Below are 22,011 nucleotides of genomic sequence, written 5' to 3' on the forward strand. Positions count from 1 at the left end.
AGTTTATCTGTTGAAAAACCTGGCTGTGTGACCTATAGTCTCTTACCGGTTGGATTTTGGTGGTTGCATTCTTCATTGCTCAGTTGAACTTTTCTTCTTTTAATTGGAATTGGTATTAGCAGCACATTCTGGCAGAGTAATTATTTCTGGGCTTTTTTAGTGCACAGAGCTGGACATTAAACCTATATAAAATATTTCATGAGTTCATACTGATACTTCCAGTTCACATTCAGTTTATGATGTTTGTTCTTAACCTTTTCTGTATCTCCTTTATTCTGCTCAGGGAATTCTGGTTCTCAGCAACAGGGATGATGTGATTAGAACACTCCATAGTTGCTTGCACTTGCTTCCTCACATTCTTCACTCAGTGTTCTCGATGCTGTCACCATACTCACGCTGCACCATGAGTTACAGTAACTGAAAACTGATCAAAACAATTTTTTGGTATGCTATCCCATTCTCCTCTTGATGTTGGGGGGGGTGTTTATAGTTGTTGAAAACTGGCAGATTTAAACACTGATTAGCTTTTAGATGATATTTGGAGGAGGAATAATTTTAACTTACTTGAGTGAGATGTTGGATTTGTTGTTATGTTTAGAAAAGTCCTTCTCTGTTAGCGAATTTGTGGGTGAAATGATCTGATGTGGAATTCTTGTTAAAGTACTTCAGGGAGAAATTGAGCAGAATAGAGGAAGTAAGATTGCTTGTTTTGGGAATGGCGAGGGGGGGTAGGGTGATATAAATAGATTTTTTAAATGGGGTTTATAATACTTACATCACTTTCTGTGTAACTTGAAATATTTGTAATAAAATGTATTAATTTTATGAATAGTGAAAATGCAAGAATAAACGGAGATGAAGGTAAGAAGGAAGGAAGGGATAGAGGAGGTTGACTAAAGAAGGGTGATTCTATTCTGTTTTTAAAAAAGAATTATTTTGTTTTATTTATTATTCTTCTTCAGTTTGACCAGAGAGAGATAGAGAAAGAGAGAGAGAGGGAGAGTGAGAAAGCAAGCTGCCTTGAACCGTGGTCAGTGATGTGAGAATCCAGTGCCTTAACCACCACACTACCTGCTGTGTTGGAATCCAAGAAAAAACAGATAACATCTGGAGCGAGAAGAAGAGAAGGCTAAGATGTGGTGTCTGAGGGAAAACAGGATTAAAGGGATGAGTGGCAAAAGGGGAACTCCCCCTTCAAGGAATCTCTAAAGGTTGTGTGGTGGTTAAGGTGCTGGACAGTCTCACATGCTGACTGCGGTTCAAGTCCTGAACCTGGTGGTTTGCTATCTCTCTCTCTGTGTGTGTCTCTCTCTGGTCAAATGAAAATAAATGAATGACTAAATGAAGTTTAATAAATAATTCTTTAAAACAATCATGAGAACAAAAAGTAAAGGCACCAGAGAGCCCCATAGCTAGGCGATAACCCAAGGGCAGAAGGGGATCATCAATACCACCATCCTACAGAATGGATGAGTGAGACCCTCCTCATTCTTTTTTTTTCCCCCAATAATTAAGTGGGATTTGGGGGATTCCTAGGCCTTGTTACAGATCAGTATCTCTAGATGGTAATGCGTGGGAATCTCTGGTTTGAAAAAGTTCCCCTGTGAATATAAAGAATAAGCTAAGAATTACAAAGAGTTAGAATCTTAGCAAGGGGATGGAGGTTGCCGTGAATTTGGTAGAGCAGACCATTGTGGATGGACTATGTGGAGGCAGCCTATGTAGACTGCTTTTCTAGAAAGTTTTCTGTGAAAGGAAGAAGAGGTGGATGTGAGAGGACTTGAGGCTGAGGGTGGTAGTGATTGCTAAAGTACTTGTTGCTTTTGATAATACAAGAGCCATTGCCCGTATAGGAGGTAAATGGGGAGATCACGAATGCTTCTCAGTGCAGGGTGCAAAGTCTGGCTGCGCAGGGTGCAAAGTCTGGCAGCACCCTCCCCCATCCCAATCAGGCAGATTTTCGGAAAGAAATAGATTCTTGATGATTCAAGGAAAGCTTGAAAATTGCCGTCATAGATGAGATGTTCCTTTCATTGGTTATTATTTTGAATGATGTATTAAAAGAGGAGAGAGACACCAAGATCTTTTCTTGAGAAAAGAGATCTCAGGAAAAGACCTCCCTGAGGAAGAGGAAGAAAGGGGGTCGGCAGCACTGGACACAAGCACCCCTCCCATGCCGTGTTCTCCTAGTTCTCTTCTTCTCTTTAGTTGAGTCAGATGTTGGATTTGTTGTCAGGTTTAGAGAAAGACCTTTTCTGTTAGTGAACTTGTGCCTCAGTTACATGGCAGTCTCCAAAGGGTAGAACCCCGAAAGGGCTTGCCTGTTTTGGAGTAGCATTGTTGTTCATTTATTTTGGGACCACTAGAGGGATTTCTACACTTCCATGATGATTGTGTAATCACAGTAGGTTCAAAGGCTACGGGGGAGGACTGAGGGGAGAATCCTGTTCTTCCTGTTTCCCTCTGCCTGGGGGACTTTGTTTTGTTTTGAATAACAGATTGGATTTGTCATTTTCTACCCTGTGGGCTTTGTCTCTGTGCTTTGGAGCATCATCTGTTGTATAAATTTCATTTCTTTCTTCCTAATTAATATAGTGCATTTATTTTTACTTTTCACATTTTTTTTTTTATTTAGGTCAGGGAGTGTTTTGGGTTGGTGCGTGATTTTGGGGTGACATCGCTTTCTGGTCTCATCCCACCAGATATCCATCAGGAACCTTTCGCGGTCTCCTTGTTTTCTGTTGTGGTTACCTGCTTGCTCACCCGTTTGACTCGTGTGCCGACCCTGGTACATGGCTCATTTTCTTTCTCATGATCGTATTTATACTTTTGATGGATATATTTAAATGAACAGCTGTGGGTTTGTTGAGTCATACCACAATTATCTGATTCTGCTTTAGCTGCTGACTGCAAGAGCATATTCCAAGCTCAATTGTGAGAGAATCCCATTAAATGCAGTCTAGGTGGGGGAGGGGAGAGCAGCAAGACCACTAAGAAAAGTCTTTTTAAACCTAAACGTTAATTAGTGACTCCATTATTTAGAGTAGGTTGATCTGGTGGCCAGTTAATGTGTCACTTGGAGAAACTTCACAAAGGTGTAAATAACCATCAAAGGTTTGATAATATCAGCCCTGTAGGCAAAATTCCCTGGAATAATTGATGTTTAGATAAGGTTAGTTGCTGGTGCTAATCCATTTAAATAAGTCAAGGGTCTTTAAAAGGGTTCTTTTCTGTAAAGACCAGGGTTCTTGATTCAGATTCCTTGAATTCATTGGCTAAGTGTTTATTATTTAAAGCTTCCTGTAAAGGCCACCTCCAATACAGAAGTTACATACTTTCTTTTTTGTGAAATGTACCGATTCCTGTCACCTCTGCTTGAGTCTTTGACTTCCATTAGCTGAATCTGTTTTTCTCTGGACACTTCCTTAGGGTTCTTTCAGAAGGTTATTAATAGGCATGGTAGGATGGTCTTCCAAATAGCGTCAATAACTGTTGGAAGGCCTCAGGGGGAGATAATGACAATTTCTGACTTGTAGGAGATGTATTTTCAAGCTACAGAAGCTGTCTCAGAGGTCACCGGGGATGGTTCTGGGCATATCAGCTGGTGTCTGCAACTAGAGCTCCAAGCAGTCCTTTCCAAATGGGATATTGTCCACCAGGGAGTTGTCTGGTTTACTTGGAGTCTGCCAGCCGTCTTTTTGTTTGGCTGCTTCTCTTGGATGACACCCTTGAAAATTGGAGTCCAAGTTACAAATGATATCTTTTAATTTATCTCAGATACCCGGTTGCTACTATATCAAGTTGAGGACATGGAGCACTCCCTGCTCCCAGTCCCTTTCTGGCTAGCCTGTATAAAACTTACTTCACCTTCCTCTCCCCTCCCAAACCACAGTGTAGCATAGTCTACATAGTCCAAGAAGTTAAAATTCCTGTGTTTAAGTTTCTGTAGAGCCTGGTATTTGCCAGGCATGGGGTTGTTGCCTTGGGCCAGGCAGAGTTCTTATTCTCATCTGCATGCGTTGAGGTATGTGGAGAAGTGAGGGACAGGAGAGGGGGAAACACAATAAAAATAACAAAAACGAATAAAGAAATGACAAATTTCACGCAGTGTCAAATGCTATGAGGAAGATACGGCAGAGTAATATGTAATAATACATGGGGGTGGGTGGGGAGAGCTGAGACAGGAGAGGGATTGGAAAATGGGGGTAGAGAGAGGGGGTGGGGGGGGGAGAGGGAAGGCTGTGGTTAGGCCTGTGTATAAAGAGAATAGAGAATGGATGGTGTGTGTGTGTGTATGAGAGAGAGAAAGAGCAAGAGAGAGGGACACACACAGAGAAAGAAAGAGAGAGAGAGAGAGCGAGCACACGCAAGCCCAGCGTGTTTCAGATCTACCAGGCCAGTGATCTGAGCCCATGGTTGAACGTGTGCTTTCTAGCACTGCATTCTGGTACACTACCCACTGTGCCATCTAGGCTGGGCCAACAGAGTTTTTCTTCACCTCCATAGAAATATGCTCTAGTATATCCCATTAACAAGAGAATGAGGCCCCCCACTGTGGCACAGTGGTAATGCAGTACCCTGCATGGCCATAAGCCATATGACTGACCCTGGATTTGGATCCCTCGGTAGGTTTGAAAACATATTAGGGTGCTGGAGAAAGGGGAGCATGGAGTGATGAGACCATTATTAAGGTGCTAGAGTGCCCCCCCTTCGTATGTGTGCACACCACTTTCTATCATTAAGGAGAAAAAACCTAGAGTGAGTTGTACTTCCCCCCCTGCCATCTCTTTTTATCTTATTCCTCCTCCTTCAAATCATTACATATCAATCACGTTAACCCTAGAAATGGGATGGTTGTAGCAGATAATGGGTGCCTGCAACACTAACTGTCTAGTTGAGGCTGGGCATCTCTAACCCCAAAATTTGAGATTCCAAATGCTTCAGAATCTGGAAGTTTTAAGCATTAACATGATGCTACAAGTAGAAAATACCACACCAGACCACATATATCAGGTTGAGGTCAAAACATTATAATACAAAAATATTATATAAGATTACCTTCACGCTGTTCATTTAGGCTGTAATATGAAACTTAAGTGAATTTCACATTTAGACTTTAGTCCCATCCCCAAGATATCTTATTATGTATATGCAGGTATTCCAAAATCTGGAAAAGTTCCAAGCTATTACTTGTCACAAGCATTTTGCTTCAGGGATAGTCTGCCTATAATGGGAGGGATAGAAAAGTGTACAGTATGAGGTTAAAGAGGAAACTTCAGGTCAGGCATAGTTAAGAACGAGTCAAAGAGCAGAGGCAGTGTCAGAACTTTTGCAGTAAGTGGGGGTTTATATTCCTTCCTGTGTTCCTCTTTCTTTCCTCCCTCGTCCCTCCCTAAGTGAGAAACACAAGAGAGACAGCACCTCCCCCTGGGTCTTGATGCTGCAATCCATGCCCAGCTGCACCCAGGCCCAGACCATGGACGTGTGCATGCCTGGTACGCTCGAGGAGGTCTCGACACAAACTCAGAGCCTTCCCACGTGGGTCAGCCTTAAATAGAGGAGTGTTTTACTGCTCCATGACCATCCTGTTCCAGAAGTGGGAGTTTAAATGTATTCCAGAGTTCTGAATCTGAAAGTGTTTTATGGAAGAGAATAGGAGGGCCCTTCCTACCCGTAAATAAAAAATATTGCAAACTGGAAGGATAAAAAGGGGAGCCCTAAGCTGCATAGGGGAATATAACAAAGAGGCCTATCTGTTGAAACAAAGCAGAAGAACCATGGCTATTTGATACAGAGGGAATGAAGCGGAAAATGAGGGACAGTCGCCATGTAATCAGGCGTGTCAAAATAAAACCTAGTTTTGAGGTAGCAGTAAGGCATGCAGTGGGTGATCAATACATGGGATTCTCAGGCACTTGTCTTTGTTTTTATTTGTATATTTGGTAGGGATACAGCAAAGTCAGTTTTATTCTATGTACAATGGAAGAAAATTTACTGGGGAGTCTTTGTTTCTCACATGGTAGTCTAAGCTAAACCCTTTATCTATTTTGATTTAATTAAGCCTTATCTTCCCCCCCTCTTTTTACAGATTATATTGTTTTCTTCTGCTCCTCCCTAACCCATATATCGAGTCCATCTGTCACAGCTGGAATGTTTGTAGTGTAACTCTTTCAGTCAAAACCCTTTCTTTCCTGAAATGATCTATAATTATTTCCTCTAAACTACAGGAAGAGCTGATCCAGGGCTGGTTTTCAGTTCTGTAGTACTTGTCCAAGAAGCTATTTGTATTCATCTATCGCGAAGATCAAATTACATGCTAATATTCTGCAAGTGACACCCCACCAGGAACCCTCTAGCAGCCATGAAGTCTATATAAAACCAAGCTCTGGCAACTTGCACATTGCCAGATCAGACAGAGTGTGGTGTTAAAAATGTTTCACAGGTCATTTTTGAACGGGAGAAACTTAACTTATATGGTATGATGGCTTCAGCTTAAGCTTTCTTGTGGCTATTACTGACAGCCCGTGTCTCTCTCACCCCTCCCAAAGGCCCAGGTAGTGTGGAGCAGGCTGCATTGGCTTAGCTCGGCCTGTTGAGCATAGAAGAGAACCAGCTGTTCTTACATTATCTAATCAGTTAGAATGGCTGAGGTTGCCCCATTTGGAGGAGGTGGTTGTAAGTATATCTTCCTTCAAAGTTTCATGTGTAAAATTTGTTTTGCTGGGTCTAACTTGGCCCCAGTATGTGCCTTATACTAATTTCTGTTTTTATTTTAGGTGTGAATTATAAGGGAACTGAAGAGTAGGGCTGGAAGATGGTGTTAGAGACCATGTGATGTCCTAGAAAAGTGGCTATTTTTTTTTTTCTTTGATGCTTAAGGCATTTCTTTTCTGGGGAAAAGAAAAAGGAGGGAGATAATTGTTGGCTTCAGATTCTATTAAATTAATTTTGAAGTTAGGGAGATGGAAACAAGGCATGATTGAAAAGTAGCCCAAATAACTATTTGTAAGGTTGTTCTCTAAGAGGAAAAACAAAATTGATAAAGTTCTGAATGAACTGAGACTTGGGTAGTATGTTAAGGATGACAAAACCAGATTGTTAAACTATATCTGGCTAGTGTAAAAGTTGTGTAGAGTGGTGGTTGATTAAGATCTAAACTTGGGACCAGCAGTTAGCGTAATGGCTATGTCGCTGGACTTCCATGTAGTTGACCATGGTTTGAGTCCCGGACCCGGTGGCCTAAAACTCATGCCAGGTATGTGTGCATGCATGCCCAAGATCCTGAAAGGAGAATGGAGAAGGGATTGCGGTGTGGCCATACTCCCTGGGGGGTGATTTCTTGCTTTCTGTCTCTCTGTCTCTCTCTGTCTCTGATAAGACATGCGCCCTATAGCAAAAACCTCTAAAAAAAAACCAAAAAACAAAAAAGATCTAAACTCTAGGGACCAGCAGATGGCATACATAATGGTTATGTTGCCAGACTCCCACATAGTCGACTGCAGTTTGAGTCCCGGTCCTGGTGGCTTGAGATTCAAGCTGGGCATGTCTGCGTGTGTGCCCAAAATCTCAAGAGGAGAATGAAGGAGAAGGAACTGTGGCATAGCCACCTACCCCCGGGGGAGGGGGGAGTGATTTCTTGCTTTCTGTCTCTGTCTCTCTGGCCAGTGCACACACCCTGCAGGAAAAATCGCTCTTAAAAAAAAAAATAAAGGGGGCTGGCAGGTGATGTGGTGGTTAAAGGTGGTGAACTCCCACATGACCAAGCACAGTTCAAGTCCTGGATCTGTTTTCTCTCTCTCTCTCTCTTTCTTTCTCTCTCATTCTGCCCTTCTCTGGTCAAATTGAAATGAATAAATAAATAAATAAAGTTAAATAAAATAATTCTTTTAAAAAATAAATAATAAGAGACCAGCAGTTAGTGTAATAGCTATGTCACTGGACTCCCATGTAGTCGACCGCAGTTCGAGTCCCGGACCCGGTGGCTTAAAACTCATGCTGGAATAAATAAATAAATAAATAAATAAATAAAAAATAATAATAAATATCTGAACTTTGGTCAGATGAACTTTGGTTTGACCTTGTATCTTTGAGCAAGTTACTTGTGTATACCCATTTTAATGGGATAAATTAGTATAGTTGTCTCGCAGTATGTGTTGCTTCCAGGACCCCATTCGGGGACTCAAATATGCAGATGCTCAAGTCCTCTGTATATAATGACATGGTATTGGCATATAACCTATGCAAATCCTCTTTTAAGTCATTTACAGATTACTTGGAATACCTAATACAATGGTGCTGTGTAAATAGTTGTTATACTGTATTGTTGAGGTAATAATGACAAGAAAAATGTCCATACTTGTTAAGTACAGACACAGCCATCCTGGGCCTAACTATGTGGGACATGTCAGCAACAATGTACTTTTTCTTTTTTCTTGTCTTTCCTCTTCTTTCTTCTTCTTCTTTTTCTTTCTTTCTTTTTTTTTTTTAGAAACATTTTTGCTATGGGGCATGTGCACTCACCAGAGAGACAGAAAGTGAGAAATTACAGTCCCCCACCGCATGAGTTTTAAGTTGCTGGGTCTGGGACTCGAACCACAGCTGGACTACGTTGGAATCTAGTAACATAACTGCTATGTCATCTGCTGGTCCTGCATACAACTTTTTCAGTCTTTGGATATGAAACCCACAGATAGGAGAGCTGACTATATTTATCATAGAGTGTTTTGGGGCAGATTGAATGAGATAATACTGATTCCTTCAACATAATGCCTGGCTCATTAAGAAGTACCACTGCTGTTAAATGTGGTAATGATGTAATGTTGACAGATGACTAAGGGAAATCAGAATGAACTCTAATTCTTTTTCTGCTTTGCATCTGGCTTTTATATTAAAGAGAATGATTTTTTTTTTCCCCTTATGGAATACATAGGACAGCTAGCATAAAGACATATAAGGAAAAGCTACCATGGAATAATAATGAGAGCCTTTACCAATGTGAGCAATCACACGTGAGCATAAGTGAGCAAACCAGTGGTGAGCAGGCATGGAGAAGGCAACTTCATGTGACTCACGTAATAAAGTCCTTCAAGATAGGATTGGGAGACTTACAAGAGCCTTTCTACTTTAGAGCTTGTTAGACTGTGAGAAGAATATCAAGAAAATCCTCATTGAATGAGTAGGTGCTCAGTGACTTAGGTATTGAATGATTAGGCCAACCAAATGAGTTTAGGCGACCAGTTTAGATAACTAACCATTTTGTAGACTTTTCCAGTGAGAAGGAATCTTAGTGTTCATCTTACAACTTTCCTCTCATCTTCAATATTAATAAAGAACAACATATGTGCTGCTCACAGATCTAGATTTTAGAAATAATCCTTTACTGCCTACTATAGATTTTCAACTGGATTACCTAATATGGGTCTCAAAAGTTGAATACAGAAATGTCATATGCTCTTAGTTACTTGTGACTAATATCAAAGTGATTTGGGGGGCAGTATATTGCAGTGTATCTGTGGTTTTATCCAGCCATAAAACTGTGATGAACCAAAGAAGTGCCAAATTTGATCTCAAGCCTACACATGTTAGAAGTTGAGCTAAACGCTTGCTCCTAACTGGATATCAGTCTCATCTACAAATGGAGTTTAACAAGTACCATGGGGTTTGGAAAGCAGCCTTGTTTTGCCCTGGTGATATGTCTGTTTTTAGTAGAGTATCATGGGAATGCCTGTCTTCCAGGAGAGCAGGCCTGGGACCTCCTAAGAGACAATATTGATTTAAAGAGGGTACCTAAGTTAAGACAGGAGGTCACTAACCATTTTCTGAGTAGTTATTTTTCCCAAAGGATTAAGATCAGTTTCCAGGGATAGGGGTTCTTAACTATAAATAGAAGGGAGATGTGTATATAATATAGGCAAAAATTCATACTTGAGCATTTCAGATAATGTTTTGTAATCCCCAGTAGCCTCTGATTTTTCAGGTAGAGATTTTGGCATTAGGACATTGCATAAGGATTTGGTTGAATTGAAATGATATAAGAAGTTGTGAGTACCTTCTTATTTTAGGTTTGTATCCATATTAAAAATACTTAATTGTAGGGGAACAGCAGTTAGTGTAATGGCTATGTCACTGGACTCCCACGTAGTCGACCGCGGTTCGCGTCCCGGACCCGGTGGCTTAGAACTCACGCTGGGCGCATGTGCATGCATGCCCAAGATCCCGAGAGGAGAATGGAGGAGAAGGGATTGCGGCATGGTCATCCCCTCTGGGGGGTGATTTCTTGCTTTCTATCTCTCTGTCTCTCTCTGTCTGTCTGGCAAGTGCACACGCCCTATAGCAAAAACCTCTCCAAAAGAAAAAAATACTTCATTGTATGTGTAAAATATTATTCCTACATTTAAAATATCTAATGCAAGAGCCAGCAGGTTGTGTGGTTAATTAAGGTGCTGGACTCCCACACAGTTGACCGAAGATCAAGTTCTGGGCCTGGTGGCTTGAAAATCACGCTGGACACGTGTGTGCACCAAAAATCCGGGGAGGAAAATGGAAGAGAAGGGATTGCAACGTGGCTATCTGTCCTGAGAGATGATTTCTCACTTTCCCTCTCTCTGTCTGTCTCTGGCGAGTGCATGTGCCCTATGGTAAAAACCTAAAAAGCAAATCTAACACGTTTTTTTCTTGACTGTTAGACTCGTTGACTTCCTTGATACGAGAGACATTAATGAGATTTCTAAAATTGTAGAACAGTATCACTTCGGTTATGTATTTGGCCAGTACTCTGTAAAATATCTGCTACCATCTGGTGATTGGGTACAGTAGAAAGACTGAGCTTTTGAAGGAATAAGGCAGTGGTTTTCAAAGTGTGGTTCAAGAACTCTGGTGTCCCTGAGACTTTGTCAGGAGTTCCAGGAGGTTCTCCTTCCAATGTCATGTGCAAGGCTGATTTTCTACATTTACTTTAGCCAATACAACCTGTTACAATACATTGAATATAGAATCATACATATGAGAATCCAGCTGTCTTCTACCAAGCGAAAATGCAAAACAATGTCACTTTTCTCACTACGTTTTTTAAAAGTATGGTTATTTTAAAATTTATAAAAAATAGAGTAGTGTGTTTATTGTTTTTTAAATGAGTACAATATTTTAAAAAATCTTACTTTTAATTGCTAGTACAGTAAATATGAATAGACATAATCTCCATAGGCTAGCGCCTAGGTAACTCTCAAGAATATAGAAAGACCCTGAGAACAAAAGTTGGAGAAGTACTGGATTAATGCAACTCTGAACCGTTGAGTTATCGTCCCTCTCAGTTCTGCTACCTGTCTCTTATTCTTGCCAACTCACAACTGAGAACACTAGCAAAAAGTACTTGAGAAAGGGGAGTTAAAAGTTTACCTTTAAAAACATTATTTTTGTTTTAGCATATTTTAAAGTTAGGAATGGATCTTTGGGGCTTCAGATTGAGATGGTAGCATATGGATTTTTTATAACTAAAATATGCTTCACAAATTTCATAACATATCCCTTTCTAAATTCTTTTCCTTTTTTTCTGTGGGTTGCCTTTTTTTTTTTTTTTTTTTTTTTTTTAAAGGTTTTTGCCCTAGAATGTGTGTGTGTGCTTGCCAGAAAGAGGGACAGAGAAAGGGAAATTGAGAAATCACCCCCTGGGGTGCAGGGCCACTCCACAATCCCTTCTCCTCTCTCCTACTCTCTGGATTTTGTGCATACATTCTTATGTGTTCTATCACTGGGTCCAGGACTTGAACTGTGGTTGGCCATGTGGGAGCCCAGTGCCTTAACCACTATACCACCTGCTGCCCCCTTCCAGTCTGGGGGTGGTACATGCTATAGTTTTTAAAAAGAATTATTTATTTAATTTTATTTATTATTATTATTTCATAATTTGCTACAGGGCACATACACTCATCAGAGAAAGAGAAAGCGAGAAAGTAAGCCGCCAGATCTGGGACTTAAACTATAGTCAGCTGTATGGGAGTCCACTGCCTTAGCTACCCTGCCACCTGCTGGCCCCATGTGCCTTTTTTCCCCTCAGATTTTTGCTATAGGTCACATGTGCTTGCTGGATAGACAAATAGACAGAAAATGAGAAATCACCCCCTATGGGGGATGGCCACGCCACAGTCCCTTCTCCCTTCTCCTCTCGGGATTTTGGAATGCATACACACACACCTGGTGTGAGTTTTAAGGCACTGTGTCCAGGACTCAAACCATAGTCGACTAGGTGGGAGTCCAGTGACATAATCATTATGCCACTCCTGGTCCCACCATGAAATATTTTTAATCTCTGAATTAACTGATCTATAGTGGCCCTTTGGACCCTGAAAAAAATGTTAGCCTGTAAATGAGGTTGACTTTTTCCCCTAAGATTTTTGGCAAATTTTGAGTATCTTTAAACAATAGGTTAGGCCAGGGGACTGAATTTTATAATTCTTTTTCTCTCTTTTTTTTTTATGAACCTCAGTGTGTTAGTTTTACTTGCACAGTGATAGTCTGTTACTAGGAATTTTTGGGCATGGGCTTTAGTAGGATTTTTAACATGGAAAGTATGCCTATGATGGTTGTTTCTTAGGTTATTTTTTTCTTTAATGGTGAAAGGATACTTGATTTTAAAACTAGTAAGTCTTGACTTTTGCTGTTACTGTACTAAACTCTACAGATTAAAGTTACAGAGATGGTAAATCTCTTAATCTTGCCACCATTCCCTTGCTTATGTGTTTGTGTGTGTGTTGGGGGTGGGGATGGGCTGGGAGGGGTGCCGCTAATTATTTAGGCTGAAAGCTTGAATTGAGCTGATTAGTTCAGAGGAAATCTAATTAAACAACTATTAAACGTGCCCCTCCTTGGCTCTGGTGGCCGTGACAAGATAGACTACAGATTTAGCTACCGTGGAGTTTACAGTCTAATGAGAGGCAGATGTTCAAAAGCATACACAGGTATGAATATAGAATTATTAATTATGATTTCTAGGAGTGAAGATTAACAAAACAGCACATTAGAGTGAAGAGCAAGTATTTGAGGGTTTAGGTAAGCTTTGAGAAGAAAGTGGTTCTAAACGCGGGGACTTGAAGATGAGCAGGCATGAGCCAGGCTGAAAAAAAGGAATGAGCCAGGCTGGGCTGACCCATCACAAAGAGTATCATGCATAAAGGTCCAGAGATAGGTAGGAAATGGCTGGTGGGAGTGACTCGGAGAACAGGGTGGTAGGATCCAAGAAACCTTATAAAAGTGGAGGTGGTGAGACTCACAGCGGCTTGATGACAGTGAGGATACAGAGGTGAGCAGAAGCTGAGCGTGTCTTAACTGCGGTTTTGACCTTTGCCTCCCTTTCCAACCTTAGGTTTTATCTAACTCTTACAAGTCTTCAGGCTCTTTGTGTCCTGGACATGCTGGTGTTTTTTCAGGGCTGAGGTCTGTCTTAAGTCCTCAGGATACACGGTGTTTGTCCTGGCCACAGGGCCTCTGTGGAAGCTGAGATAGTCTGCCTTTTCCCTTAATGCTCAGGTCCCTTTGATACCCTTTGATGCCTTGCCTTCCTCCCACACTTAGACCTTTGTCCTTTTTCTAGTGCCTCCTACTCATTTCCTGGTTCCTAATCAGGTGTTATCATCCAGGGGAAGCTCCCTGACCCTCCAGAAAATCTTAAGTTGTTTTGTTTGTGCAGTATTATTTGTACTGTTTTTCCCTAACACTTAATTCAGTTTTTAATTACATAATCTTTTGGCTGATTAATTACCACGGTAAACACATTTGTAAGCTCTGCAATAGCAAGGACCACATTTGCATCTTTCTCATTTTAAGTTTCTAATGTGTAGTCCATAGTAGTTTTTGAATGGGTGAATGAATGAATGAATAAAACACTGGAAATTCAAAAAACAGGTAAGAAATAGTTTAGTTCAGTGTTCATTTTGTTTTGTTTGAGAGAGCTTCTGTAAAAGGAGGGGAGGGAGAGAGAAAGAGAAAGAGTGAGAAATAGGTTTTTTTGACAGTCTCACCAGGTTTGATCCTCTTGTTCGAGCCTCCCATTTAGCTGGGACCAGAGGTGCACACCACCGCATTCAGCCTGTTTAGGTTGGGCTGGGAACTGTACCCAGGCCTCCCATTGCGGCTGTAGCCACCATGTAGTGGCACCCTCCACTTGGGCCACCATGGCGGAGCTGTAGTTCAGTGGTTTTCAGTGACTTTCAAGGCATCTCCCAAAGCCACGGTGTTTTTGATGTACTCTCAGTATGTATGTTGGTTGTTGGTTTTATATAAAATAAATGGAAAATTAAAAATTGAAAGACGGATTATGTAAGCTATAGCTAATGGAGATGGCATGGCATTATCATTAATGAAAAACTGAAGACACCCAGGATAATGTTTATTATATGTTAGTGGATGTGAATCCATTTTAAAGATATTTTTACATTTTGAGTTTAGGATGATTGCTTCATATCAGATTGAACTGGATATTCCTGGTTTTCTCAAGTAAAGTGGTTGAGGAAGAACCGCTAGGAGTAAGAGGTGTCAGGCCTACCATTTTCTTACTCTTCTCTGGTGTTTGCATTAGTAACAAATTTAATCTTTTGTTTCTTTAATGGTTTTAGAACACTTGCCCTTTGGAGAGTACTCGTTTCATTATAACTAGCCAAAATACCTCTAATCCTACTTAAATGGTCTCTCAAACAGTAGTATGTGGGAGTCTTCCAAAAGCTCATGGAAAATGCATAGTAGAAAAAAAATTTGTGCATGGATTTCAAAATTTTTTACACCAAAATAGCTTTGTACTCTTAATTCTATTTTTTGACAAACTTGTTGAATCCGCCTTGTACATGGCTATACACCATAAGCAAACCATGTCCACTCTCACATTACGTAACTCCCACCCGAAAGATGCCTTTTAGAACTAGGCTGTCATGGGGATAAAGGGACCAAATAAGGGCTGAAGTTATTTACTGGATCAAAACATTTCTAAACAAAACAAACTTCAGTATTTTTATTGTTGTTGTTGCCAGAAGGCATGTGCACTCACCAGACAGAAAGACAGAGACAGAGAATGAGGGAGGGAGGGAGGGAGAGAGAGAGAGAGAGAGAGAGAGAAGCTCCCCATGAGCCTGCCTGAAATTTTAGTGTTTTTGTTTCACAGTTCAATGGGTTGCTTTGCAGGATCCTTGGATGCCTGGGCTGGCTTTGGAGAGGAGTGAGCTGGTGCTGGGCCCGACCCTAGCAGATGATTACGATGCAGAAGCCAGTGTGGGGCTGACAGCCCTGCTGTGGGAGAACTGCCCACCATGTGTGTGTCTTTCCAGCTAGATTGGATGGCAGGAGCAGGAGACTTGGTGGGAGGGGAGGAGGAGGCTCAAGAAAGCTCCAGAGGAGGTCACCAAACAGCATTTTCATGTTGAAAGGCACCAAGATGGCATGGAAGGAGTCATCTTCGAATTGTGAGGGCCCAAGATGAGGGATTTCCATGTTGCAGAAAGGGACCAAACATCGGAAAACCCTACAGGAATATAGAAATAATAATAACAACAATAGTATAAAAGGACTTGCTTGAATTTCATGTGTTTTTTTATTAAAGAATGTTTTATTTTATTGTTTTCATTATTATTTTGTAATTTGACCAGAGATACAGAGAAAGGGAATGTGAAAGGGAAAGCTGCCAAGTCTGAGACTCAAACCTCAGTCAGCCATGTGGAAGTATAGCACCCCAACCACCATGCTACCTGCTGGGCCCTCGAATTTCATGTGCTTTTATAAATGTTTTATTAAAAGGAAGGTACATACAAATACTCATTATACTTCCCTTGCTTTGTTGTTAGAGAAGGGATAGACTGGAATATAATTATGGAATAAAGAAAATTAAGTTGAAATAAGGGGTAGTGAATGTGATGAGGTGTGGGGAATATATAATCAGAATATTAGCCAAAAAGTCTGATTTGAAGAAAGGTGGGTTGAAGGTGTCCACTCCAAACACATTAGATAGCAATGGACTTTTGTTCTTTGCTTTGAAGCCATACGGGTAAGATGGTACACTAACCTATTCGTTATTCGTTGAAGAACTTCACCAGCTTTGCTCTTTATTTTGCCATCTAGAAAATTACAACTAGTCAAAGATTATTTATTCCTTTTTCCAGAATTATTTTATTTAATTTCATTTATTATCAATATGTGTTTTATTTTTTAATTTGACCAGAGAGAGAGAGAGAGACAGACAGACAGACAGAGAGAGAGAGAGAGAGAGGGAAAATGAGAAAGCAAACCACCAGGTCTGGGACTCAGACTGTGGTTGGCCATGTGGGAGTCCAGCACCATAAACCACCGTGTCACCTGCCAGCCCTCTATTTATTTATCTCTTTAAAAATTTTATTTATTTATTTATTTATTTATTTATTTATTTATTTGCTGTAGGGCATGTGCACTTGCTGGAGAGACAGAGACAGAAAGCAATAAATCACCCCCCCCCCCCCGGGGGGGGGGCACCCCCACAATCCCCTTCACCCCCCCCCATCCTGAAATCCCTTTTCCTCTATTCTCCTCTTGAGATTTTGGGCACACATGCATATGCACCTGGCGTGAGTTTGAAGTGGCTGGGTCCAAGACTTGAACCACAGTTGAGTGGGAATCTAGTGGTATAACCACTATGCTATCTACTGGTACCCCTATTTATTTATTCCTTTAAGGTTTATTTAGTTATTCCATGATGAAAGAGACAGAGACAGAGATAAAGTACCTTCAACTGTGTCTTGATGCTGTGATCCACCTCTGGCTTCATCTAGCCAGGATCATGGGCACATGCACACCTGGTATATTCCAGGAGGTCTCCAGACATATCAGCAACCTTCCATGCAATCCTGCCTCACAGAGCATTGCCTTTTACCACTGTGGCACTGTCAGGTCCCCAAGGACTTAGTTCGTAATGCAATTTTTGTACTGAAGAATGAGTATAACCAAACTCTCATCATGTTCTTAACATTTTACAGGGTTGTTACATTCAAATGGAAAAGTTCTTTGTTGTAGGTCCTTAACTCAGGACATTTTATTCCAGCCAATGTAGTTTTAGGTCAACACTTGAAATTTGTATAAACTTTCTTACTCTCTTTCAGTGAGTTTCACATTTTATAGATTTACATGATTTTTTTTTTTAATTGCCATAGTACACACGTGCTTGCCAGAAAGAGACACACAGAGAGGGAAATCACTGTCCAATGGGGCGTGGAGTTGCCACAGTCCTTTCTCTTCTATTTCTTCATCTTGCTGTGTGTGCATGCACACACACACCCACACACACACACACACACACACACACACACACACACACACACTCACACACACCTGACATGTCTCTTAGGTTGTTGGGACCGGGATTCAAATCAGTCTCCATGTTGGACTCAAGTCCTTTTACCACTAGGCCATGGGATCAGCCTATAGATTTATATGATTTTTCATTTTAAGAATCTTAGTTCTGTCTATCCTTTGTTAAATTTAATCACTAGGCCATGGTGCCAGCCCATAGATTTATATGATTTCTTATTTTAAGAATCTTTCTGCCTTAGTTGTGTCTATCCTTTGTTAATTAGAGGTTAATTCAGGAATGCATTGCTTTGTTTTACATGAGATGTAAATTTTGCTTTATTTTGTTTTGCTTTTGGCCTGTATGATGGTGCAGGTTGCTTTACCTCCAGTCCTTTTAAAGGAGAAGTACAGCTCAAATATAGCAGTTTGGCTTGAATTATTCAGTCACTTGATCTTTTATATCATTTTTGAATAGTCTGTTTATACTTCTCAGAGTTTTCATTTAATTCCAATTTTGTGTTCAATAGGATAAGGCAAAATTCAAACCTAAAATCTTTGGGGACTATCTAGCTTCATAGCTGAAAAATTTTCACTTCCTTTCTGAGTTCTTTGTAAGAGGATAGGCTCAGAGAAAGTAGCCTTAGAGTGGCCACCAGTTGGAGATAAATCTGATTAACTTCTTAAAATGATTTGTTTAGACCCATGTGAAGGGTATACATTTAAATGTACTAAGACACAGGGCCAGATGGTGGTACAGTGGTCGTGCACTGGGCGCAATGGGAAACCTCCTGCCTTTGCATCCCAGGACTCCACGGCCACACTGGCAGGCACACACATACACATGACCCCTTGGCCAGCTGAGGCTAGGGGTGGACTGTGACATGAAGACTCTCTCTATTGGGCATGCCTATCTCTGTCTCTGTTTCTGTCTCTGTCTCTAATGGAAGACATAGATATGTACCTTTTTTTTTTTAAGAGAAATTTTTTGCTATAGGGCACGTGCACTTGCTGGAGAGACAGAGAGAGAGAGAGAAAGTGAGAAATCATCCCCAAAGGAGGATTTCCATGCTGCAATTTCTTCTTCTCCATTCTTCTCTCAGGATTTTGGGCACACGCAAATGTGCCTGGAGTGAATCTTAAGCCTCTTGGGCCAGGACTCAAACTGCGGTCGACTATATGGGAGTCCAGTGACATAACCGTAGGCCATCTGCTGGTCCCCATAAATATTTACTTTTAACTTGTTAACATTTAGCAGTCAAGAACATGTAAAGTTCCCTGTTGAAAACTAATATATATTGTATACATCATGATAGGGACTTTATGTAAAATGTGAAATTAAAAACAATGTTTAGAAAAGTTAAAAATATAAGGCAATGTATATAAGGGGGGTGTATAGGAGCATCCTTGAAAGCGTGTGAAGAGTGTGCTTAATGTAATTTGTCCTTGTGAGTTACAGTTTCCAGTTTCTCTGACATCCCTCTCTTTTTCCTCCCTGCAGTTGTACAATGGTAGATGGAGTGATGATTCTCCCTGTGTTAATGATGATTGCTTTCCCTTCCCCGAGTTTGGAAGGTAAGTGACTCACAGCTATTTGGGTTAGAAAAAGAGTGTATTGTGTTTTGCTTAGCTTACTGTAAACTAGTTGTTTTTTTAGTCCTGTCAGACTTAACACACCCTTTTTATAATAAGTGTTTGGTAATACCTGACTGCTTTAAAATGAAATTCTTACATATGTCTTACTTTTTACGTATCCTTAATTTAGAAAAAAAATTAGTTAAGTTATAATGCCTTACTTGGAATAACTAAGTAGGAGAGATGAAAGGAAATTTTGTAACAACAGAACATTATGTATAAACAAATGAAATATATTCTGGTGTAGTTGGGCATTTGTACATTGAAAGACAATAAAGTTGTACTTATTTGCACCTATATATGTCACATTCTTCAGGATGGCCCATAGTGTGCGATTACGCATTGGGCAGAGGAAACTGTATTCCACATGGCTGACCAGGCTTCAAGTCCTGGCCCAGTGGCTTGAAAAATACACTGGGTGCATACACACATGTCCAGGATCCTGATGGAATAGAGAACTGGAGAAAAAAGGATTGCTATGGGAGGTGCTTTTTCTCACACATGTACGCACATCTTCTGGCATTAAGAAAAAACAAAAGGGAAAAAAGTCTTCGGCATCCTGGTACTATTTATTGTATGTTATATTGGTGGCTTAATTGTCATAAGTGGTCTTACCTTCGGTGATTGTATTTTCTGAACTGGTGAACAAATTTGGTAGAATCCCAACAAAACAGAAGTATTGACCCTAGATTTATATAGCTATGTTCTTGGAATACTTAGTGTACATTAAAACAGTGTAAGGTAGGGACCAGCAATGAACGTAATGGCTATGTTGCTGGACTCCCATGTAGTCGACCTTGGTTCGAATCTCAGACCTGACGGCTTAAACTCACATCGGGCATGTGTGTGTGCATGCCCAAGATCCTGAGAGTAGAATGGAGGAAAAGGGATTGTGGCATGGCCATCTCCCTGGGGGGTGATTTCTCGCTTTCTCTCTCTTTCTCTCTCTCTTTCTGCCAAGCACACACGCCTTTAGCAAAAAAAAAACAAAAAAACCAAAAAAAAACCCACAAACCTCTCCAAAAAAAAAAATGTAAGACATACTTTGTGTTTTTATGTGTAACAATTTTCTACAAGGTTTCACTGAATTATATGAAAATTGGTCATGTACATGAATGCTCTGTGGGACAGTCAGAACTCATGGGACATCGGATGTTGGATTGCTATAGCATTATGGTGGCTCATAAACCACAAGCATTTATTTCTCACAGGTTTGGAGTTTGGGTAGTTTAAGTTCAAGATGCTGGCTGATTCAGCGTTTGGTGAGAGCCCAGCCTTCAGGGATGGCATCATCTCTCTGTGTCCTTATGGTGGAAGGGGTTATCTATTTCTCTGGGGTCCTTTTTTTTTTTTTTTGCCGTAGGGCACGTGTGCTTGCGAGAGAGACAGAAAGCAAGAAATAACCCCCCCCGGGGGGGAGGGGATCCCTTTTTTAAGAACACTCACTTATCCTAATCATAGGAATTCTGCCCTCATGATGTAATCTCTCAAAGATCGCATTTCCTAGTACAATCAATTTGGGAGTTAGGATTTTGCTGTGAATTTTGGGTGTGGGGGCAGAGCTGGGACACAAACATTCCAACTATAGCAGCTAATTCTTAGTTGTGTGATACCACCAGGGCCTTGGACATCTCTGTAACATGCTGTACTTACTTCCATTACTGCCCTCCATCCCCACACTCCTAGTTTCCAAAAAGTTGTTTAGGAATGGTACTATTAAAAACCACAAAGGATAATCGAGAGAGAAAGAAAACAAAAATTACTCTCAATTCCCTGTATTTACATGTAATTGCTTTTAGTATGTTGGTGTATGTCCCATAGACAAGCTCTACCTGTTGTGTATTGAGTAATGTGTGCTTTATTTGATAAGGCTCCTCCGTGAAAAAGTGGTCCTGAGTGTGAATCTCAGTCTTGCTAAGATCAGCTGCAACAGTAAGACTAACACCCCTGTTACAGGCTGAGGAGTAGTGGTCCACTTTGTGTAATTTATGAGTTTCCAAACAGGCATATAATTTGGTAAATTAGTGTAGCTAACACTGTGGGAAAATTAATGCTTAATGCACTAGAAAGCTGTTTTGTTGTATATTGGGTTCATAATATTCGATCTGTTCCTATTTCCTTTCCATAGTCATGGACATAGATTACATCTTATGTTTTCACATACGATAGCCATTAGTCACAGGTAACATTTGAAAGGTGGCTAATATGAGTTGGGGTATGCTGTAAGTATAAAGTACAAACTGATATTGAAGACAGTAAAAAATACAGATTTTTTTCTGTTTAATTTTTACTTCTGTGAGAAAATTTCGCATTATCCAAGGTGTAATTCACATTGGTTACTACTGGACAGTCCTGTGATAGAGGAGCTTAGAGTCTTGACTCTGCGCTAAGTAATGTCATTAAAGAAACTCCAGTTAAGATGGCAGTTTGTCACTTAGTGCCAAGAAGTTATGGAGAAAGGATGCTGTGTGGCAGTGTCGAAGAAATTAATAAGAGGAAATGGGCTTATATTAAAGCTGGGAAGATTTGATGAGTTAATAGTAGTGTTCAACAGGGAGTGATTTTACCCCCCAAGGGATGCTTGATAATTTCTGGAGATATTTATAACCAAGTTTCTAGGATTCCCCCCCCTTCTTTTAAATTGCTAAACACTGTATTATTTAAAAATCTGAAGAATGCTGAGAATTAAAGTCCTTCCAAATTCCACACCTTTCCCTTGGTACCGCATCAGTTCTCTGTGGCATTAAGCAGTTCCTTTCGAGTTCACTTGATATCATGGGTGGACCTGTGAACTTGGCAAGATAGAAAAAAGAGAGTAGTTGGGACCAGCAGTTGCCATAATGGCTATGTCGCTGGACTCCCATTTAGTTGACCGCGGTTTGAGTCCTGGACCCGGTGGCTTTAACTCATGCCGGGCACATGCACATGTGTGCCCATGATCTTGAGAGGAGAATGGAGGAGAAGAACTTGCAAGTGTGGCCATCCCCCTGAGGGGTGATTTTGCACTTTCTGTCTTTCTGTCAAGCACACACACCCTATAGCAAAAACCTCTCCCCCCCCCAAAAAAAAAGAGTAGTAGAGATG

At 40.7% G+C, this 22,011-nt stretch overlaps 1 protein-coding gene across 2 annotated transcripts in view; it reads left to right on the plus strand.

Annotated features, from left to right (window-relative positions):
* The window catches only part of ACVR1 (activin A receptor type 1), an 84,109-nt gene that overhangs the window by 7,263 nt on the left and 54,835 nt on the right, over positions 1–22,011 (plus strand). For both annotated transcript variants that reach the window (XM_006166250.1, XM_006166251.1), the window contains exon 2: positions 18,794–18,867. In XM_006166250.1, the coding sequence (XP_006166312.1) occupies positions 18,801–18,867 (67 nt within the window). In that variant the 5' untranslated portion in view covers positions 18,794–18,800. The remainder of the gene's footprint in view (positions 1–18,793; positions 18,868–22,011) is intronic.

Source organism: Tupaia chinensis, unplaced genomic scaffold (genome assembly GCF_000334495.1).
Source record: "Tupaia chinensis unplaced genomic scaffold, TupChi_1.0 Scaffold144202_1, whole genome shotgun sequence".
Lineage (NCBI taxonomy): Eukaryota > Metazoa > Chordata > Mammalia > Scandentia > Tupaiidae > Tupaia > Tupaia belangeri.